Source organism: Carassius gibelio, chromosome B23, assembly GCF_023724105.1.
Source record: "Carassius gibelio isolate Cgi1373 ecotype wild population from Czech Republic chromosome B23, carGib1.2-hapl.c, whole genome shotgun sequence".
Taxonomy (NCBI): domain Eukaryota; kingdom Metazoa; phylum Chordata; class Actinopteri; order Cypriniformes; family Cyprinidae; genus Carassius; species Carassius gibelio.
Genome location: NC_068418.1, coordinates 3593009 through 3612353, shown reverse-complemented (window position 1 = coordinate 3612353; position 19345 = coordinate 3593009). Strand labels below are relative to the sequence as shown.

The window sequence follows — 19345 nt, the reverse complement described above, 5'->3', positions numbered from 1 at the left end:
GAATTCCCATTAAACAATGGGAAGACGCTGGGGGCTACCAGGGCCTGAAGCATCTGCCTTCCATGATTGTGCTCGGAGAGAACAGAGGCTACATACATTATCAAGGAATGCCCAAACTCTGCAGAAAGTGTGCAAGGTTTGGTCATCTAGCTGAAGCATGCCAAGAGTTAATCTGTGGGAAGTGTAGAGAAATTGGTCACAGTTTTGATGACTGTACCAATGGCAGACGGTGCAATCTTTGTGGAGAAACAAACCATCTCTACAGAGACTGCCCTAAAAGTTTTGCCAACAAGCTAAAAATGGCCGCCCCACATGGGCAACAAACAAAGGAACAAAGGAGAGAGGAGGCGGTCCCTGAGGTTTTGGCGGGAATTTCAAATTCCCAGCCGGCCTCAGGGATTGGGCAGGAAGGAGGAAGTGGGGCGGCCACAGGGGCGGAGGCAACGGAACAGGAAATGGTAATGGAAGGAGAGGAAAGTGAGGAAGAGTCACTGGTAACAGTTTCGGATGGGGTGGAAGAATCCACCGGGAGTGAGACACAGTGTTCACTCCCTAATGCTCAGGTGCAAAAAAGGCCTGCGGGGTCTCCTCTGATTGTAACGGAGGAGAAAAAATCTAGGGCAGCATATAAGCTCGATAGTTCCGACTCGGTAGATCTGGAGCGCATGTGGCCCCTAGAGTCCCCAAATGAGGTTTCCTTTTTGCACATTAAGCTAACAGCATCAACGCCAAAGGAGCCACAAGAGGTTCCCTCTGTGGCCTCTGAAGCGACAGGCATTTGCCCTCCTGACCTCAGCTCATCTGGGGAAAAGGAAAGACAAATGCTACAAGATGTAACATGATTTTAATCATATTTTTGTAGTCTTTTTATTGTCTTCTGTTTTAAATGCCTCATACCTTTTTAACCCTACTGCTCATGGCCCTCACCATCTCTACTATCAATGTCAGAAGTGTGAGGTCCACCATTAGAGCACAGAGTATTTTGTCCCTTTTAAAATCTTTTAAGTCAGATTTGTTTTTATTACAAGAGTGTTCTCTGCCCTTTTTAACTAGGTACACAAAAATGGAAGAGCTATGGTCCGCAGGAGCCTCCATATGGAGCGGATCAAATTTTAACAAAAACGACGGAGTTGCGGTTTTAATTAATAATCCTAACATCTTGGTGAAGGGCAGCACTGTGGTGAGGCAAGGCCGGGCACTTTTAGTAAATCTGACCTTTTTAGACAGGGATTTTAATGTTCTTAATGTATATGGTTTTACGGAAAAGAACGAAAGATATGAGCTTTTAGAAGACTTGCAACCCCACATGCTAGGTAGGGCTCCCCTAATGGTAGCAGGGGATTTTAATTGTGTTTTATCTAAAACAGACAGGAAAAGGGTAGGGGAGGATTTCAGAGTGGACAAAACGTCGGTTTTATTGCAGGGTTTAGTCAGAGATTTTAATTTAGTCGACTGTTTTAAAATTTTGCATCAAAGAGAGGAGGGCTTCACCTGGTTCAGTGGTGACGGTACCAAAGCCTCTCGAATCGACTACGTGTTTACAAGGGACTGCCCGCCAACCGATGCTACATTAACCCCCCTTTTTTTCTCTGATCACATGATGCTGTCTTGCACCCTTTCACTGCCCATGGGTGTGACGGTAGGGGGAGGGCTGTGGAAGCTGAACTGTTCCCTGTTGGAAGACAAGAATGTAATTTTAGAATATAGGGAACAGTTCAGCCAATGGCAGACCCTCCAAGACTTTTATGATACACGTGCACAGTGGTGGGAGATGGTAAAGGACCGGACGAGACAGTTTTTTAGAAAGATAGGGAAAGAAAAGAAGAGTAGGGAAAAGAAATGCATGTTGGGGTTGCAAAAAAGACTACAAAGGTATTTTAATCTTTTAAATAATGGTTTTGATTTTAACACTGAAATCCAGGATGTAAAAAAGGAAATGTCAGTTTTAGCCAATATAGAAAGTAAAGGGGTCCTTTTAAGAAGCAAAGAGAGAGAAATTGAAGAAGGGGAAAAGTGTACCAGATATTTTTTTAAGAAAATAATAACAAGGGGTGGGGGGTTAACCAGGGTTAAAACAGGGGATAGGGAGGTTAACACAACAAAAGAGATTTTAGAGGATGTGGAAAAATTTTATGGGGCTTTATATAGTTTTAAAAAGGTACACTCAGACACCGTAAAAGAAGTTTTAAATTTTGTTGAGAAAAGGGTCGACTGTCAAAATGAGATTTTAGCCCAAGATTTGAACATTTTAGAAACCCAAAAAGCTCTTGGAGGTTTTAAAAGGGGGAAGTCCCCAGGAGTGGATGGACTTCCCCTGGAGTTTTATCTAACATTTTGGGACATTTTAGGACAAGAGCTTTTGACAGTTTTTAAAGAGTTTGAGACCCTCGACAGACTTCCAGACAGTTTTAGAATAGGGATAGTTTCTTTACTTCACAAAAAAGGTGACCGGACTGACTTAAAAAACTGGAGACCCATAACACTTTTAAATTTCGATTATAAACTTTTTAGCAAAGTTTTAGCAACACGCATGTCAACTGTTTTAGAGGACGTGATTCACCCGGATCAAGCTTGTTCTGTGCCCGGAAGAAAGATAACAGACAACCTAGTGCTGATTAGAGACACCATCTGTTACGCGAGAGACAGAAATATTCGGCTAGTAGTCCTAAATTTAGATTTTGAAAAAGCATTTGATCGAGTCTCGCAGCAGTACCTCTTCCAGGTTCTGGAGAAAATGGGGTTTCCAAAGAGGTTTATAGCCTGGGTGGGACTGCTGTACAAGGGAATAGTCAGCAAAATTCTAATAAATGGGCATCTTTCCAAAGCTGTGAACATACACAGTGGTGTCCGTCAGGGATGTCCTTTATCTCCTCTTCTGTATGTGGCTTGCATCGAGCCACTGGCACAGATCTTGAGAAGGGACAAATGGATCAAAGGACTGGACGTTCCTGGGACGGGGGGACTGACGGCGACCTGTGTTTTATATATGGACGACGTAACTCTTTTAGCCACAGACGTTTTATCAATACGAAGAGCACTGGACTTGACTGACTGGTACGGTCGGGCCTCGGGCGCCAAACTCAATAGAAACAAGTCCGAGGCCCAGCTCTTCGGGCCGTGGGGAGACGTGGACACAGGAGGACTTGATTTGGTTTTTAAAGACAACGATTTTAAGATTTTAGGCGTTAAATTTGATAAAGACGGGGGTGGACGGGAAAACTGGACTGACTTGTTAGGGAAAGTTAGGAAAAGACTGGGGTTTTGGGGACTAAGACAGATGACGATGGAAGGCAAGGTTTTAATTTTTAAATCTGTGATTTTACCTCTGATTTTACTTGTCTGTTCTGTTTTTAGCCCCCCTCGGTGGTTCCTGGGGAAACTGGAGAGGGCGGTGTTTTACTTCCTGTGGGGGTCCAAGTGGGAGCGCCTGAAGAGGGAGACCATCAAGAAAAGGCCGGAGAACGGTGGAAAAGGCCTCCCAGACCCCCACCTGTTTTTAGGCAGCCGCTTCACCGCCCTGCACATTAGTTATGCCACGACCCCATCCAAAGAAAACAAGACGGCTGCAATGGCGCGATTTTGGATGGGGTCTTACCTACGAACACTGAAAATTTTACCAGTGGACTTGAAAACCCCAGTGTCTTTTAACTTGCCCAAAGAGTACAGTTTTATAAAAAAGTTTTTAAAGAAATACCTTTTAGAGAGTGAAGATGTCACCATTTTAACTCAACACAAGTCTCTCATCTCTGTTGTGCAGGACCGGGAACCGGTGAGTCCAGTTCCGGGCCTCACACCAAGTGAGGCCAAACAAGTTTGGCGGAACGCGGCTCACCCCGCTCTCCAGAACAGGCACAAGGACTTATCGTGGATGGTGGCTCATGAGATCCTCCCGGTCAGGGCGGTTATGCACTCGAGAGGCATGGCCAAAAACCCCATCTGCCCGCGGTCCGGCTGCAATTCCCCAGAGACCGTCCACCACCTGCTCTGGGAGTGCAGCACTGCGCGGGACCTGTGGGCCAAGACCGGCCCCCTGTATTTCCCGTGCCTACCAGCGGGTGGGGCCCAGTTCGGGTACCAGCTCGCCATCCTTGGGGTGGGCCGGGGCTTGAAGGACTTGACGGCACAGAAATTTACCTCGCTCTGGCTCACCCTCAACGTCATCAAGGATGCCATCTGGGCCACCAGAAACCTGCTGGTGGGGAAGCGCGTTACGGTAACCCTCCATGCATGCGAGCTAAAGGTAACATCAATGCTGCAGGGGTACCGGACGACGATATTCGGACGGGGGGGCCGGGGTCGCACGGAGAGGGTCCCGGCAGGCACCGACCCTGGCCGCCCGTAGATGCACCCTCACCACTCTGGCTACGGGAACAGCGGGCCAGCGGGCCGGAGGAGAGGGGATCTCCGCTGAGTCCATAAAGTAGCATCTCATGTCCCTGTTCTGGAGAGTGGGGTGATGACCCACTTGATAAGGACTCACCCCCGGTCTTGCACAATAGATGATTTTTAATTGGTGTTTTTTATTGTTTTATTATGAAAGAGGTTTTATTAACATATATATACGAGGCTTGTTTGCTTTTTTAAAAAATTTGTATTTTACTTTTGGAACTGACCGCACCTTTTAAACACACCTCAATAATGGACTTTTAAAAACAAGCAAAACACTGTGGTTTTAATCAAATGCTTTTTAAAAATGATTGTTTTCTTTCATTTTACCATGTGTATTTATTATATATTATATTGCTTGTTTTAATGTGTGATTAAAAAGAAAATGTTGTGTGAAAAAGAAAAAATGCAAATGGAAAAAATGTAAATGGTGACAATAAAACTTTTTCGAAAGAAAAAATCTGTTCTTATCAGTTTAATATCTGATACGTCCCCCATCCGGGGACTACATATTAAATGGATTTTTAGATCACGGAGCTGGAGCCGGGGCTTGCTCCGTCCACTCCATGCATCGGCCTGGTATTGCAGTGTCTCCAGGAACGGTGTGCTTTCCCTTTTTGGGGATTGCCATTTATTGTGTCGAATAGCAGAACAAGGAATGAGAGCTGCCATTGCAGATGCTGTGGTTTATTGCAAACTTTTTTCCTGATGTGTCCTCCTGGGGTCTTGGACTCTTCCACTAACGATGCACCCACCTGAGGTCTTGAAGTGGTGGTGCATCTAGACGAGGTGGTGCATCGAATCAGGTGTGTTTGTTTAAAGAGAGTCATCTAAAACTGGCGTTGGGAAGCACCGGCCCATGAGCTTGGCAGTTTCCAGGCCAGTAACGGAAGGCACCCGTCCTTCCTTTCCTGGAGCGGGGGCGGAGGGCTAACCGTTGGTGAGGATGGTAGAGATGCAAATCAGACCTCTGGCTGACCGCCTGCGCCTTCATACTTACCTGGCAGGGGAGACACCATGATCAAGAAGGCGGTTCACCCAGGGCGAGGCTTGTCCATTGCACTCCGGCCATGCTGACCCCTGCGAATTCCCCAAATGCGGGAATCTCGACTGCATAATTTATGGTAGTGGGGGACTGCGTTCGCGCTCTCCCCTGAAATTGTTGGTGAAACAAAGCAGAAGAGGTTTTTACAGTTTTTTATTTATTTCCATTTCAGAATGGGGAGTTCTGTCACATGCGAGATACGTGTTGTGCGCCTGTGAAACAAAGTCACTTACGCTCTTGAAAAATCAGACCCTGGTGGGTAGTTTAGTTCGAACATAGCGCAGACCTTACTTTGAAAGTAGATTGGACTGACTGCAGCCTAGCTGTATCTGTCTCCATGTTGTTTGTTTGTCCTTTTTTTCGATTCGTATTAATTTTGTTGTCGCTTACAGCGCCACCTAGTGGCCTGTCGCCGCGCCCTTTTTCACCTGGCCTCGGACTGAGCCCCTGCACAGGTGTGCCGATTTGGGTGAAGGGATCTCACTCCTTCCCGGAGTTATAGCCATTCGAGCCACCTCGGACACGCCACCTTAGCACGTTTTGAGGTCCCCTCGCCAAGGTGAATGGAAATTTCCTCTTTTTTTGGATGATTATTGACAGTCAGACTCCAGAGAAGCTTTCTGTGCTGATTTGGGTGGGACTGGGCCAAATACCTGGCGCTAGGTTGCAAAAGAAGGTTTTCGACAAAATCCAAAATACCCGAAAATTTCGTCAGAGCGACGAGCCAATCTGAGACCTGCGTCTCGTTCGGCTCGAGCCAAGGATTCCGATGACATAAGGCACGTGGCTCTGCGACCAACCGTTTGGGAGTTACGAGCGATGCCGTACTTTCCGTCAGGCCGATCGGGACGAGGCCCGGTGACGTTGTAGACAGGGGAGGCTACCACCATCCCCCAGCGTTTTTAGGTCTCCCAAAACTTACCAAAGCCGAGATGGGCATCGCCGTGTCCGGCTTCCTCCCTGCTGCGTCTTAGCAGCATCGCTTCTCGGCCTTTTGGCTAAGATCAAGTGTAGTATCTGTTCTTATCAGTTTAATATCTGATACGTCCCCCATCCGGGGACTACATATTAAATGGATTTTTAGATCACGGAGCTGGAGCCGGGGCTTGCTCCGTCCACTCCATGCATCGGCCTGGTATTGCAGTGTCTCCAGGAACGGTGTGCTTTCCCTTTTTGGGGATTGCCATTTATTGTGTCGAATAGCAGAACAAGGAATGAGAGCTGCCATTGCAGATGCTGTGGTTTATTGCAAACTTTTTTCCTGATGTGTCCTCCTGGGGTCTTGGACTCTTCCACTAACGATGCACCCACCTGAGGTCTTGAAGTGGTGGTGCATCTAGACGAGGTGGTGCATCGAATCAGGTGTGTTTGTTTAAAGAGAGTCATCTAAAACTGGCGTTGGGAAGCACCGGCCCATGAGCTTGGCAGTTTCCAGGCCAGTAACGGAAGGCACCCGTCCTTCCTTTCCTGGAGCGGGGGCGGAGGGCTAACCGTTGGTGAGGATGGTAGAGATGCAAATCAGACCTCTGGCTGACCGCCTGCGCCTTCATACTTACCTGGCAGGGGAGACACCATGATCAAGAAGGCGGTTCACCCAGGGCGAGGCTTGTCCATTGCACTCCGGCCATGCTGACCCCTGCGAATTCCCCAAATGCGGGAATCTCGACTGCATAATTTATGGTAGTGGGGGACTGCGTTCGCGCTCTCCCCTGAAATTGTTGGTGAAACAAAGCAGAAGAGGTTTTTACAGTTTTTTATTTATTTCCATTTCAGAATGGGGAGTTCTGTCACATGCGAGATACGTGTTGTGCGCCTGTGAAACAAAGTCACTTACGCTCTTGAAAAATCAGACCCTGGTGGGTAGTTTAGTTCGAACATAGCGCAGACCTTACTTTGAAAGTAGATTGGACTGACTGCAGCCTAGCTGTATCTGTCTCCATGTTGTTTGTTTGTCCTTTTTTTCGATTCGTATTAATTTTGTTGTCGCTTACAGCGCCACCTAGTGGCCTGTCGCCGCGCCCTTTTTCACCTGGCCTCGGACTGAGCCCCTGCACAGGTGTGCCGATTTGGGTGAAGGGATCTCACTCCTTCCCGGAGTTATAGCCATTCGAGCCACCTCGGACACGCCACCTTAGCACGTTTTGAGGTCCCCTCGCCAAGGTGAATGGAAATTTCCTCTTTTTTTGGATGATTATTGACAGTCAGACTCCAGAGAAGCTTTCTGTGCTGATTTGGGTGGGACTGGGCCAAATACCTGGCGCTAGGTTGCAAAAGAAGGTTTTCGACAAAATCCAAAATACCCGAAAATTTCGTCAGAGCGACGAGCCAATCTGAGACCTGCGTCTCGTTTGGCTCGAGCCAAGGATTCCGATGACATAAGGCACGTGGCTCTGCGACCAACCGTTTGGGAGTTACGAGCGATGCCGTACTTTCCGTCGCTGCAGTTCCACCGTCAGGCCGATCGGGACAAGGCCCGGTGACGTTGCAGACAGGGGAGGGTACTACGATCCCGCAGTGTTTCGGGTGTTTTCATCTTTGTTTGATTGTCTTTTTACATTACATTTTCCCTATTTTTCAGCTTACGGCGCCACCTACTGGCCTGTCGCCGCGCCCCTTTTCACCTGGCCTCGGACTGAGCCCCTGCACAGGTGTGCCGATTTGGGTGAAGGGATCTCACTCCTTCCCGGAGTTATAGCCATTCGAGCCACCTCGGACACGCCACCTTAGCACGTTTTGAGGTCCCCTCGCCAAGGTGAATGGAAATTTCCTCTTTTTTTGGATGATTATTGACAGTCAGACTCCAGAGAAGCTTTCTGTGCTGATTTGGGTGGGACTGGGCCAAATACCTGGCGCTAGGTTGCAAAAGAAGGTTTTCGACAAAATCCAAAATACCCGAAAATTTCGTCAGAGCGACGAGCCAATCTGAGACCTGCGTCTCGTTCGGCTCGAGCCAAGGATTCCGATGACATAAGGCACGTGGCTCTGCGACCAACCGTTTGGGAGTTACGAGCGATGCCGTACTTTCCGTCAGGCCGATCGGGACGAGGCCCGGTGACGTTGTAGACAGGGGAGGCTACCACCATCCCCCAGCGTTTTTAGGTCTCCCAAAACTTACCAAAGCCGAGATGGGCATCGCCGTGTCCGGCTTCCTCCCTGCTGCGTCTTAGCAGCATCGCTTCTCGGCCTTTTGGCTAAGATCAAGTGTAGTATCTGTTCTTATCAGTTTAATATCTGATACGTCCCCCATCCGGGGACTACATATTAAATGGATTTTTAGATCACGGAGCTGGAGCCGGGGCTTGCTCCGTCCACTCCATGCATCGGCCTGGTATTGCAGTGTCTCCAGGAACGGTGTGCTTTCCCTTTTTGGGGATTGCCATTTATTGTGTCGAATAGCAGAACAAGGAATGAGAGCTGCCATTGCAGATGCTGTGGTTTATTGCAAACTTTTTTCCTGATGTGTCCTCCTGGGGTCTTGGACTCTTCCACTAACGATGCACCCACCTGAGGTCTTGAAGTGGTGGTGCATCTAGACGAGGTGGTGCATCGAATCAGGTGTGTTTGTTTAAAGAGAGTCATCTAAAACTGGCGTTGGGAAGCACCGGCCCATGAGCTTGGCAGTTTCCAGGCCAGTAACGGAAGGCACCCGTCCTTCCTTTCCTGGAGCGGGGGCGGAGGGCTAACCGTTGGTGAGGATGGTAGAGATGCAAATCAGACCTCTGGCTGACCGCCTGCGCCTTCATACTTACCTGGCAGGGGAGACACCATGATCAAGAAGGCGGTTCACCCAGGGCGAGGCTTGTCCATTGCACTCCGGCCATGCTGACCCCTGCGAATTCCCCAAATGCGGGAATCTCGACTGCATAATTTATGGTAGTGGGGGACTGCGTTCGCGCTCTCCCCTGAAATTGTTGGTGAAACAAAGCAGAAGAGGTTTTTACAGTTTTTTATTTATTTCCATTTCAGAATGGGGAGTTCTGTCACATGCGAGATACGTGTTGTGCGCCTGTGAAACAAAGTCACTTACGCTCTTGAAAAATCAGACCCTGGTGGGTAGTTTAGTTCGAACATAGCGCAGACCTTACTTTGAAAGTAGATTGGACTGACTGCAGCCTAGCTGTATCTGTCTCCATGTTGTTTGTTTGTCCTTTTTTTCGATTCGTATTAATTTTGTTGTCGCTTACAGCGCCACCTAGTGGCCTGTCGCCGCGCCCTTTTTCACCTGGCCTCGGACTGAGCCCCTGCACAGGTGTGCCGATTTGGGTGAAGGGATCTCACTCCTTCCCGGAGTTATAGCCATTCGAGCCACCTCGGACACGCCACCTTAGCACGTTTTGAGGTCCCCTCGCCAAGGTGAATGGAAATTTCCTCTTTTTTTGGATGATTATTGACAGTCAGACTCCAGAGAAGCTTTCTGTGCTGATTTGGGTGGGACTGGGCCAAATACCTGGCGCTAGGTTGCAAAAGAAGGTTTTCGACAAAATCCAAAATACCCGAAAATTTCGTCAGAGCGACGAGCCAATCTGAGACCTGCGTCTCGTTCGGCTCGAGCCAAGGATTCCGATGACATAAGGCACGTGGCTCTGCGACCAACCGTTTGGGAGTTACGAGCGATGCCGTACTTTCCGTCAGGCCGATCGGGACGAGGCCCGGTGACGTTGTAGACAGGGGAGGCTACCACCATCCCCCAGCGTTTTTAGGTCTCCCAAAACTTACCAAAGCCGAGATGGGCATCGCCGTGTCCGGCTTCCTCCCTGCTGCGTCTTAGCAGCATCGCTTCTCGGCCTTTTGGCTAAGATCACGTGGTCTGGTCGGACGGTTGAGACAGCGATCGCCTCTAGGTGGACCTTTAGGCTCGTGTGTGGCTTGTGGCACGAGTCCTCTATCCTCCAAGAGGTAAATTGACAAGCGGCTTTTAATTGGAGACGACTTGCTTTGCGGAGAATCAACTTGTTTTTAAGGTAAGAAGGTTTTATCTAATTTATTTAGTTAATTTATTGTTTGTTTTAGCCGCTGCGTGCTGGTGGTGCCTCCACCATGTCGGCTGCTCGTGCCGGCATGCGGAGGCACCACAGCGTGCGTTTTATATTCAAGGAGGTCGATGGAAAGCTTCTGGGTATGTCCCGCATGGACTTTTCCAGAAAGCTTGTTCAAAAGACCTTACATTTTAAGCCTGAAGACCTGAATTGTTTGATGACTCTGCCTCTGAACAAAGGTTTTGATTTAAGTTTTAAGACTGCTTCCCTGCTAAGTGAGTTTTGGCAAAGGTTTGAATCTGTTAAATCCCAGTTCTCTATGTTTATGGTGGAGAAACTTTCTGACAACACACTTAAAACTGTGATTGTCAGAATGTTCAATGAAACTGTGACTGGTGAAGATATATGTGTGTGGCTGGGTAGATTTTGCACTGTTCGAGGCCAGCCAGTCAAGGTGCTAGATGAAGATGGTATCTGGACATGCTCCTGGCGAATCCCCATTAAACAATGGGAGGACGCTGGGGGCTACCAGGGCCTGAAACATCTGCCCTCCATGATTGTGCTTGGAGAGAACAGAGGCTACATTCATTACCAGGGTATGCCTAAGTTATGTCGGAAATGTGGGAAATTTGGTCACTTAGCCGATGTATGCCAAGAATTAGTTTGTGGGAAGTGCAAAGAAATTGGTCACGGGTTTGAACAGTGTACCAATGGCAGGCGGTGCAATCTTTGTGGAGATTCAAACCACCTCTACAGAGATTGCCCTAAAAGTTTTGCCAACAAGCTCAAAATGGCCGCCCCACATTGGCACCAAACAAACGAAGAAAGGAAAGAGGAGGCGGTCCCTGAGGTTTTGGCGGGAATTTCAAATTCCCAGCCAGCCTCAGGGATTGGGCAGGAAGGAGGAAGTGGGGCGGCCATAGGGGCGGAGTCAGATATTGAAATGGAAAAAGGCACGGAAGGAGAAGTGACCGAGGGAGAAACATCCTCCTCCCTACAAACGGTGTCAGAGTTGGTACAGGAATCCAGTGGGAGTGAATTTGAGTGTTCACTCCCAAATGCTCAAGTGCAAAAAAGACCTGCGGGATCTCCTCTGGTGGAAACCGAGGAGAAAAAAGCTAGGGCAGCACAGCGGCTTGATAGTTCCGATTTGGAAGATCAAGAACGCATGTGGCCCCTAGAGTCCCCAAATGAGGTATCTTTTTTGCACATCAAGCTAAGAACATCGTCGCCTAGGGAGTTACAAGAGGATTTCTCTGTAGCACCCGAGGCGTCGAGCACCTGCTCTCCAGGACCCAGTTTATCTGTGAGAAAGGAAGGGCAGGTGAAACAAGATAAAACATGATTTTAAGTATATTTTTGTAGTCTTTTTGTCTTCTGTTTAAATGTCTCATACTGTTTTAACCATACTGCTCATGGCCCTCACTATCTCTACCATTAATGTAAGAAGTGTGAGGTCCACCTTACGAGCACAGAGCATTTTATCCTTTTTAAAGTGTTTTAAGTCAGATTTGTTTTTACTGCAAGAGTGTGCTCTCCCCTTTTTAAATAGTTACAGAAAGTTGGAGGAGATGTGGACCATGGGGCCCTCAATATGGAGTGGCTCCAACTTCAACAAGAATGACGGTGTCGCTATTTTAATCAACAATTCAAACATCACGGTGAAGGATAGCACTGTGGTGAGGGAAGGGCGGGCTCTTTTAGCAAACCTGACTTTTTTAGGGAGGGATTTTAAGGTTCTTAATGTGTATGGTTTTACAGAAAAAAATGACAGATATGAGCTTTTAGAAGACCTGCAGCTCCACATGTTAGGCAGGGCTCCCCTAATAGTAGCAGGGGATTTTAACTGTGTTTTATCCAAAACAGATAGGAAGAGAGTAGGAGAAGATTTTAAGGTCGATAAGACATCGGTTTTATTGCAAAATTTAGTCAAGGATTTTAAGTTAGTTGACTGTTTTAAACAACTGCATCAAAGAGAGGAGGGCTTCACCTGGTTCAGTGGTGATGGCACCAGAGCCTCTCGAATTGACTATGTTTTTACAAGGGACTGCCCGCCAACCGATGCAACATTGACCCCTCCCTTTTTCTCTGATCACATGATACTGTCTTGCACCCTTTCACTTTCCATGGGTGTGACGGTAGGAGGAGGGCTGTGGAAGCTGAACTGTTCCCTATTAGAGGATGAAGAAGTGGTTAGAGAGTATAGGGAGCAGTTCAGCCAATGGCAGACCCTCCAAGACTTTTATGATACACGTGCACAGTGGTGGGAAGTGGTTAAGGACCGGACAAGACAGTTTTTTAGAAATATAGGGAAAAGGAAAAAGAACAGGGAAAGAAGACACATGATGGGGCTGCAAAAAAGACTGCAGAGATATTTTAACCTTTTAAACAGTGGATTGGATTTTACAGAAGAGATTAAAGAAGTCAAGAAAGAAATGTCAGTTTTATTCGAAGTTCAGAGTAGGGGTGTAATTTTAAGATGTAAAGAAAGAGAAATAGAAGAAGGGGAGAAATGCACAAGATACTTTTTTAAAAAAATTATTACACGGGGTGGGTCAATCTCTGCTTTGAAGACTTTTACCGGGAGGGAAGCAAGCGGCACAAAAGAGATTTTAAATGAAACTGAAAACTTTTATAATAATTTATATAGTGCAAAAGAGGCTCATAATGGGGTTTTAGAGGAAGTTTTAACCTTTTTAAATAAAAAGGTAAAGAGCCCAGATGTGCTTTTATCCCAGGATTTTACAGTTTTAGAAATTCAGAAAGCTTTAAAACATTTTAAAAAAGGGAAGTCCCCTGGCATTGACGGACTTCCCTTTGAATTTTATCTGACTTTCTGGGACATTTTAGCACACGAACTGTTGACCGTTTTTAAAGAATTTGAGACTCTTGACAGACTTCCTGACAGCTTTAGAGTAGGGATAGTTTCATTATTACATAAGAAAGGAGACAAGACTGACTTGAAAAACTGGCGACCAATCACGCTTTTAAATTTTGATTGTAAACTTTTTAGTAAGATTTTAGCAACACGCATGTCGACTGTTTTAGAGGACGTGATCCACCCGGATCAAGCTTGTGCTGTGCCCGGAAGAAAGATAACAGACAACCTAGTGCTGATTAGAGACGCCATCTGTTACGCGAGAGACAGAAATATTCGGCTAGTAGTCCTAAATTTAGATTTTGAAAAAGCATTTGATCGAGTCTCGCACCAGTACCTCTTCCAGGTTCTGGAGAAAATGGGGCTTCCAAAGAGGTTTATAGCCTGGGTGGGACTGCTGTACAAGGGAATAGTCAGCAAAATTCTAATAAATGGGCATCTTTCCAAAGCTGTGGACATACACAGTGGTGTCCGTCAGGGATGTCCTTTATCTCCTCTTCTGTATGTGGCTTGCATCGAGCCACTGGCGCAGATCTTGAGAAGGGACAAATGGATCAAAGGACTGGACGTTCCTGGGACGGGGGGACTGACGGCGACCTGTGTTTTATATATGGATGACGTAACTCTTTTAGCCACAGACGTTTTATCAATACGAAGAGCACTGGACTTGACTGACTGGTACGGTCGGGCCTCGGGCGCCAAACTCAATAGGAACAAGTCCGAGGCCCAGCTCTTCGGGCCGTGGGGAGACGTGGACACAGGAGGACTTGATTTGGTTTTTAAAGACAACGATTTTAAGATTTTAGGCGTTAAATTTGATAAAGACGGGGGTGGATGGGAAAACTGGACTGACTTGTTAGGGAAAGTTAGGAAAAGACTGGGGTTTTGGGGACTAAGACAGATGACGATGGAAGGCAAGGTTTTAATTTTTAAATCTGTGATTTTACCTCTGATTTTACTTGTCTGTTCTGTTTTTAGCCCCCCTCTGTGGTTCCTGGGGAAACTGGAGAGGGCGGTGTTTTACTTCCTGTGGGGGTCCAAGTGGGAGCGCCTGAAGAGGGAGACCATCAAGAAAAGGCCGGAGAACGGTGGAAAAGGCCTCCCAGACCCCCACCTGTTTTTAGGCAGCCGCTTCACCGCCCTGCACATTAGTTATGCCATGACCCCATCCACAGAAAACAAGACGGCTGCAATGGCGCGATTCTGGATGGGGTCTTACCTACGAACACTGAAAATTTTACCAGTGGACTTGAAAACCCCAGTGTCTTTTAACTTGCCCAAAGAGTACAGTTTTATAAAAAAGTTTTTAAAGAAATACCTTTTAGAGAGTGAAGATGTCACCATTTTAACTCAACACAAGTCTCTCATCTCTGTTGTGCAGGACCGGGAACCGGTGAGTCCAGTTCCGGGCCTCACACCAAGTGAGGCCAAACAGGTTTGGCGGAACGCGGCTCACCCCGCTCTCCAGAACAGGCACAAGGACTTATCGTGGATGGTGGCTCATGAGATCCTCCCGGTCAGGGCGGTTATGCACTCCAGAGGCATGGCCAAAAACCCCATCTGCCCGCGGTCCGGCTGCAATTCCCCGGAGACCGTCCACCACCTGCTCTGGGAGTGCAGCACTGCGCGGGACCTGTGGGCCAAGACCGGCCCCCTGTATTTCCCGTGCCTACCAGCGGGTGGGGCCCAGTTCGGGTACCAGCTCGCCATCCTTGGGGTGGGCCGGGGCTTGAAGGACTTGACGGCACAGAAATTTACCTCGCTCTGGCTCACCCTCAACGTCATCAAGGATGCCATCTGGGCCACCAGAAACCTGCTGGTGGGGAAGCGCGTTACGGTAACCCTCCATGCATGCGAGCTAAAGGTAACATCAATGCTGCAGGGGTACCGGACGACGATATTCGGACGGGGGGGGCCGGGGTCGCACGGAGAGGGTCCCGGCAGGCACCGACCCTGGCCGCCCGTAGATGCACCCTCACCACTCTGGCTACGGGAACAGCGGGCCAGCGGGCCGGAGGAGAGGGGATCTCCGCTGAGTCCATAAAGTAGCATCTCATGTCCCTGTTCTGGAGAGTGGGGTGATGACCCACTTGATAAGGACTCACCCCCGGTCTTGCACAACAGATGATTTTTAATTGGTGTTTTTTATTGTTTTATCATGAAATAGGTTTTATTAACATATATATATATATATATACGAGGCTTGTTTGCTTTTTTTAAAATTTGTATTTTACTTTTGGAACTGACCGCACCTTTTAAACACACCTCAATAATGGACTTTTAAAAACAAGCAAAACACTGTGGTTTTAATCAAATGCTTTTTAACAATGATTGTTTCTTTCATTTTACCATGTGTATTTATTATATATTATATTGCTTGTTTTAATGTGTGATTAAAAAGAAAATGGTGTGTGAAAAAGAAAAAATGCAAATGAAAAAAATGTAAATGGTGACAATAAAACTTTTTCGAAAGAAAAAAAAAAATCTGTTCTTATCAGTTTAATATCTGATACGTCCCCCATCCGGGGACTACATATTAAATGGATTTTTAGATCACGGAGCTGGAGCCGGGGCTTGCTCCGTCCACTCCATGCATCGGCCTGGTATTGCAGTGTCTCCAGGAACGGTGTGCTTTCCCTTTTTGGGGATTGCCATTTATTGTGTCGAATAGCAGAACAAGGAATGAGAGCTGCCATTGCAGATGCTGTGGTTTATTGCAAACTTTTTTCCTGATGTGTCCTCCTGGGGTCTTGGACTCTTCCACTAACGATGCACCCACCTGAGGTCTTGAAGTGGTGGTGCATCTAGACGAGGTGGTGCATCGAATCAGGTGTGTTTGTTTAAAGAGAGTCATCTAAAACTGGCGTTGGGAAGCACCGGCCCATGAGCTTGGCAGTTTCCAGGCCAGTAACGGAAGGCACCCGTCCTTCCTTTCCTGGAGCGGGGGCGGAGGGCTAACCGTTGGTGAGGATGGTAGAGATGCAAATCAGACCTCTGGCTGACCGCCTGCGCCTTCATACTTACCTGGCAGGGGAGACACCATGATCAAGAAGGCGGTTCACCCAGGGCGAGGCTTGTCCATTGCACTCCGGCCATGCTGACCCCTGCGAATTCCCCAAATGCGGGAATCTCGACTGCATAATTTATGGTAGTGGGGGACTGCGTTCGCGCTCTCCCCTGAAATTGTTGGTGAAACAAAGCAGAAGAGGTTTTTACAGTTTTTTATTTATTTCCATTTCAGAATGGGGAGTTCTGTCACATGCGAGATACGTGTTGTGCGCCTGTGAAACAAAGTCACTTACGCTCTTGAAAAATCAGACCCTGGTGGGTAGTTTAGTTCGAACATAGCGCAGACCTTACTTTGAAAGTAGATTGGACTGACTGCAGCCTAGCTGTATCTGTCTCCATGTTGTTTGTTTGTCCTTTTTTTCGATTCGTATTAATTTTGTTGTCGCTTACAGCGCCACCTAGTGGCCTGTCGCCGCGCCCTTTTTCACCTGGCCTCGGACTGAGCCCCTGCACAGGTGTGCCGATTTGGGTGAAGGGATCTCACTCCTTCCCGGAGTTATAGCCATTCGAGCCACCTCGGACACGCCACCTTAGCACGTTTTGAGGTCCCCTCGCCAAGGTGAATGGAAATTTCCTCTTTTTTTGGATGATTATTGACAGTCAGACTCCAGAGAAGCTTTCTGTGCTGATTTGGGTGGGACTGGGCCAAATACCTGGCGCTAGGTTGCAAAAGAAGGTTTTCGACAAAATCCAAAATACCCGAAAATTTCGTCAGAGCGACGAGCCAATCTGAGACCTGCGTCTCGTTCGGCTCGAGCCAAGGATTCCGATGACATAAGGCACGTGGCTCTGCGACCAACCGTTTGGGAGTTACGAGCGATGCCGTACTTTCCGTCGCTGCAGTTCCACCGTCAGGCCGATCGGGACAAGGCCCGGTGACGTTGCAGACAGGGGAGGGTACTACGATCCCGCAGTGTTTCGGGTGTTTTCATCTTTGTTTGATTGTCTTTTTACATTACATTTTCCCTATTTTTCAGCTTACGGCGCCACCTACTGGCCTGTCGCCACGCCCCTTTTCGAGCCACCTCGGACACGCCACCTTAGCACGTTTTGAGGTCCCCTCGCCAAGGTGAATGGAAATTTCCTCTTTTTTTGGATGATTATTGACAGTCAGACTCCAGAGAAGCTTTCTGTGCTGATTTGGGTGGGACTGGGCCAAATACCTGGCGCTAGGTTGCAAAAGAAGGTTTTCGACAAAATCCAAAATACCCGAAAATTTCGTCAGAGCGACGAGCCAATCTGAGACCTGCGTCTCGTTCGGCTCGAGCCAAGGATTCCGATGACATAAGGCACGTGGCTCTGCGACCAACCGTTTGGGAGTTACGAGCGATGCAGTACTTTCCGTCGCTGCAGTTCCACCGTCAGGCCGATCGGGACAAGGCCCGGTGACGTTGCAGACAGGGGAGGGTACTACGATCCCGCAGTGTTTCGGGTGTTTTCATCTTTGTTTGATTGTCTTTTTACATTACATTTTCCCTATTTTTCAGCTTACGGCGCCACCTACTGGCCTGTCGCCACGCCCCTTTTCGAGCCACCTCGGACACGCCACCTTAGCACGTTTTGAGGTCCCCTCGCCAAGGTGAATGGAAATTTCCTCTTTTTTTGGATGATTATTGACAGTCAGACTCCAGAGAAGCTTTCTGTGCTGATTTGGGTGGGACTGGGCCAAATACCTGGCGCTAGGTTGCAAAAGAAGGTTTTCGACAAAATCCAAAATACCCGAAAATTTCGTCAGAGCGACGAGCCAATCTGAGACCTGCGTCTCGTTCGGCTCGAGCCAAGGATTCCGATGACATAAGGCACGTGGCTCTGCGACCAACCGTTTGGGAGTTACGAGCGATGCCGTACTTTCCGTCGCTGCAGTTCCACCGTCAGGCCGATCGGGACAAGGCCCGGTGACGTTGCAGACAGGGGAGGGTACTACGATCCCGCAGTGTTTCGGGTGTTTTCATCTTTGTTTGATTGTCTTTTTACATTACATTTTCCCTATTTTTCAGCTTACGGCGCCACCTACTGGCCTGTCGCCACGCCCCTTTTCACCTGGCCTCGGACTGAGCCCCTGCACAGGTGTGCCGATTTGGGTGAAGGGATCTCACTCCTTCCCGGAGTTATAGCCATTCGAGCCACCTCGGACACGCCACCTTAGCACGTTTTGAGGTCCCCTCGCCAAGGTGAATGGAAATTTCCTCTTTTTTTGGATGATTATTGACAGTCAGACTCCAGAGAAGCTTTCTGTGCTGATTTGGGTGGGACTGGGCCAAATACCTGGCGCTAGGTTGCAAAAGAAGGTTTTCGACAAAATCCAAAATACCCGAAAATTTCGTCAGAGCGACGAGCCAATCTGAGACCTGCGTCTCGTTCGGCTCGAGCCAAGGATTCCGATGACATAAGGCACGTGGCTCTGCGACCAACCGTTTGGGAGTTACGAGCGATGCCGTACTTTCCGTCAGGCCGATCGGGACGAGGCCCGGTGACGTTGTAGACAGGGGAGGCTACCACCATCCCCCAGCGTTTTTAGGTCTCCCAAAACTTACCAAAGCCGAGATGGGCATCGCCGTGTCCGGCTTCCTCCCTGCTGCGTCTTAGCAGCATCGCTTCTCGGCCTTTTGGCTAAGATCAAGTGTAGTATCTGTTCTTATCAGTTTAATATCTGATACGTCCCCCATCCGGGGACTACATATTAAATGGATTTTTAGATCACGGAGCTGGAGCCGGGGCTTGCTCCGTCCACTCCATGCATCGGCCTGGTATTGCAGTGTCTCCAGGAACGGTGTGCTTTCCCTTTTTGGGGATTGCCATTTATTGTGTCGAATAGCAGAACAAGGAATGAGAGCTGCCATTGCAGATGCTGTGGTTTATTGCAAACTTTTTTCCTGATGTGTCCTCCTGGGGTCTTGGACTCTTCCACTAACGATGCACCCACCTGAGGTCTTGAAGTCTTTCACAGACGAGGTGGTGCATCGAATCAGGTGTGTTTGTTTAAAGAGAGTC

At 48.2% G+C, this 19345-nt stretch overlaps 1 protein-coding gene, 7 non-coding genes and 2 pseudogenes across 8 annotated transcripts in view; all 10 read left to right on the top strand.

The window, feature by feature from the left end:
* Positions 1–15734, top strand: part of LOC128011143 (uncharacterized) — a 168918-nt gene extending 153184 nt beyond the window's left edge. Inside the window, exons 3-4 of the mRNA XM_052593269.1 lie at positions 3355–3811; positions 14721–15734. Coding sequence (XP_052449229.1) covers positions 3355–3811; positions 14721–15329 — 1066 coding nt within the window. The 3' untranslated portion in view covers positions 15330–15734. The remainder of the gene's footprint in view (positions 1–3354; positions 3812–14720) is intronic.
* Positions 4825–4999, top strand: LOC128012660 (uncharacterized; annotated as a pseudogene).
* On the top strand, positions 5379–5542 carry LOC128012335 (U1 spliceosomal RNA). The gene has a single exon (XR_008182858.1). It is a non-coding gene; the product is annotated as a U1 spliceosomal RNA (small nuclear RNA).
* On the top strand, positions 6410–6600 carry LOC128012573 (U2 spliceosomal RNA). The gene has a single exon (XR_008183096.1). It is a non-coding gene; the product is annotated as a U2 spliceosomal RNA (small nuclear RNA).
* On the top strand, positions 6980–7143 carry LOC128012333 (U1 spliceosomal RNA). The gene has a single exon (XR_008182856.1). It is a non-coding gene; the product is annotated as a U1 spliceosomal RNA (small nuclear RNA).
* LOC128012572 (U2 spliceosomal RNA) lies at positions 8603–8793 on the top strand. Its single transcript, XR_008183095.1, has one exon. It is a non-coding gene; the product is annotated as a U2 spliceosomal RNA (small nuclear RNA).
* LOC128012332 (U1 spliceosomal RNA) lies at positions 9173–9336 on the top strand. The gene has a single exon (XR_008182855.1). It is a non-coding gene; the product is annotated as a U1 spliceosomal RNA (small nuclear RNA).
* An 8-nt stretch (positions 15735–15742) lies between the features above and the next one.
* Positions 15743–15922, top strand: LOC128012644 (uncharacterized; annotated as a pseudogene).
* A 379-nt stretch (positions 15923–16301) lies between these two features.
* LOC128012331 (U1 spliceosomal RNA) lies at positions 16302–16465 on the top strand. Its single transcript, XR_008182854.1, has one exon. It is a non-coding gene; the product is annotated as a U1 spliceosomal RNA (small nuclear RNA).
* Positions 16466–18944: 2479 nt separating this feature from the next.
* LOC128012570 (U2 spliceosomal RNA) lies at positions 18945–19135 on the top strand. The gene has a single exon (XR_008183094.1). It is a non-coding gene; the product is annotated as a U2 spliceosomal RNA (small nuclear RNA).
* Positions 19136–19345: the final 210 nt, after the last annotated feature.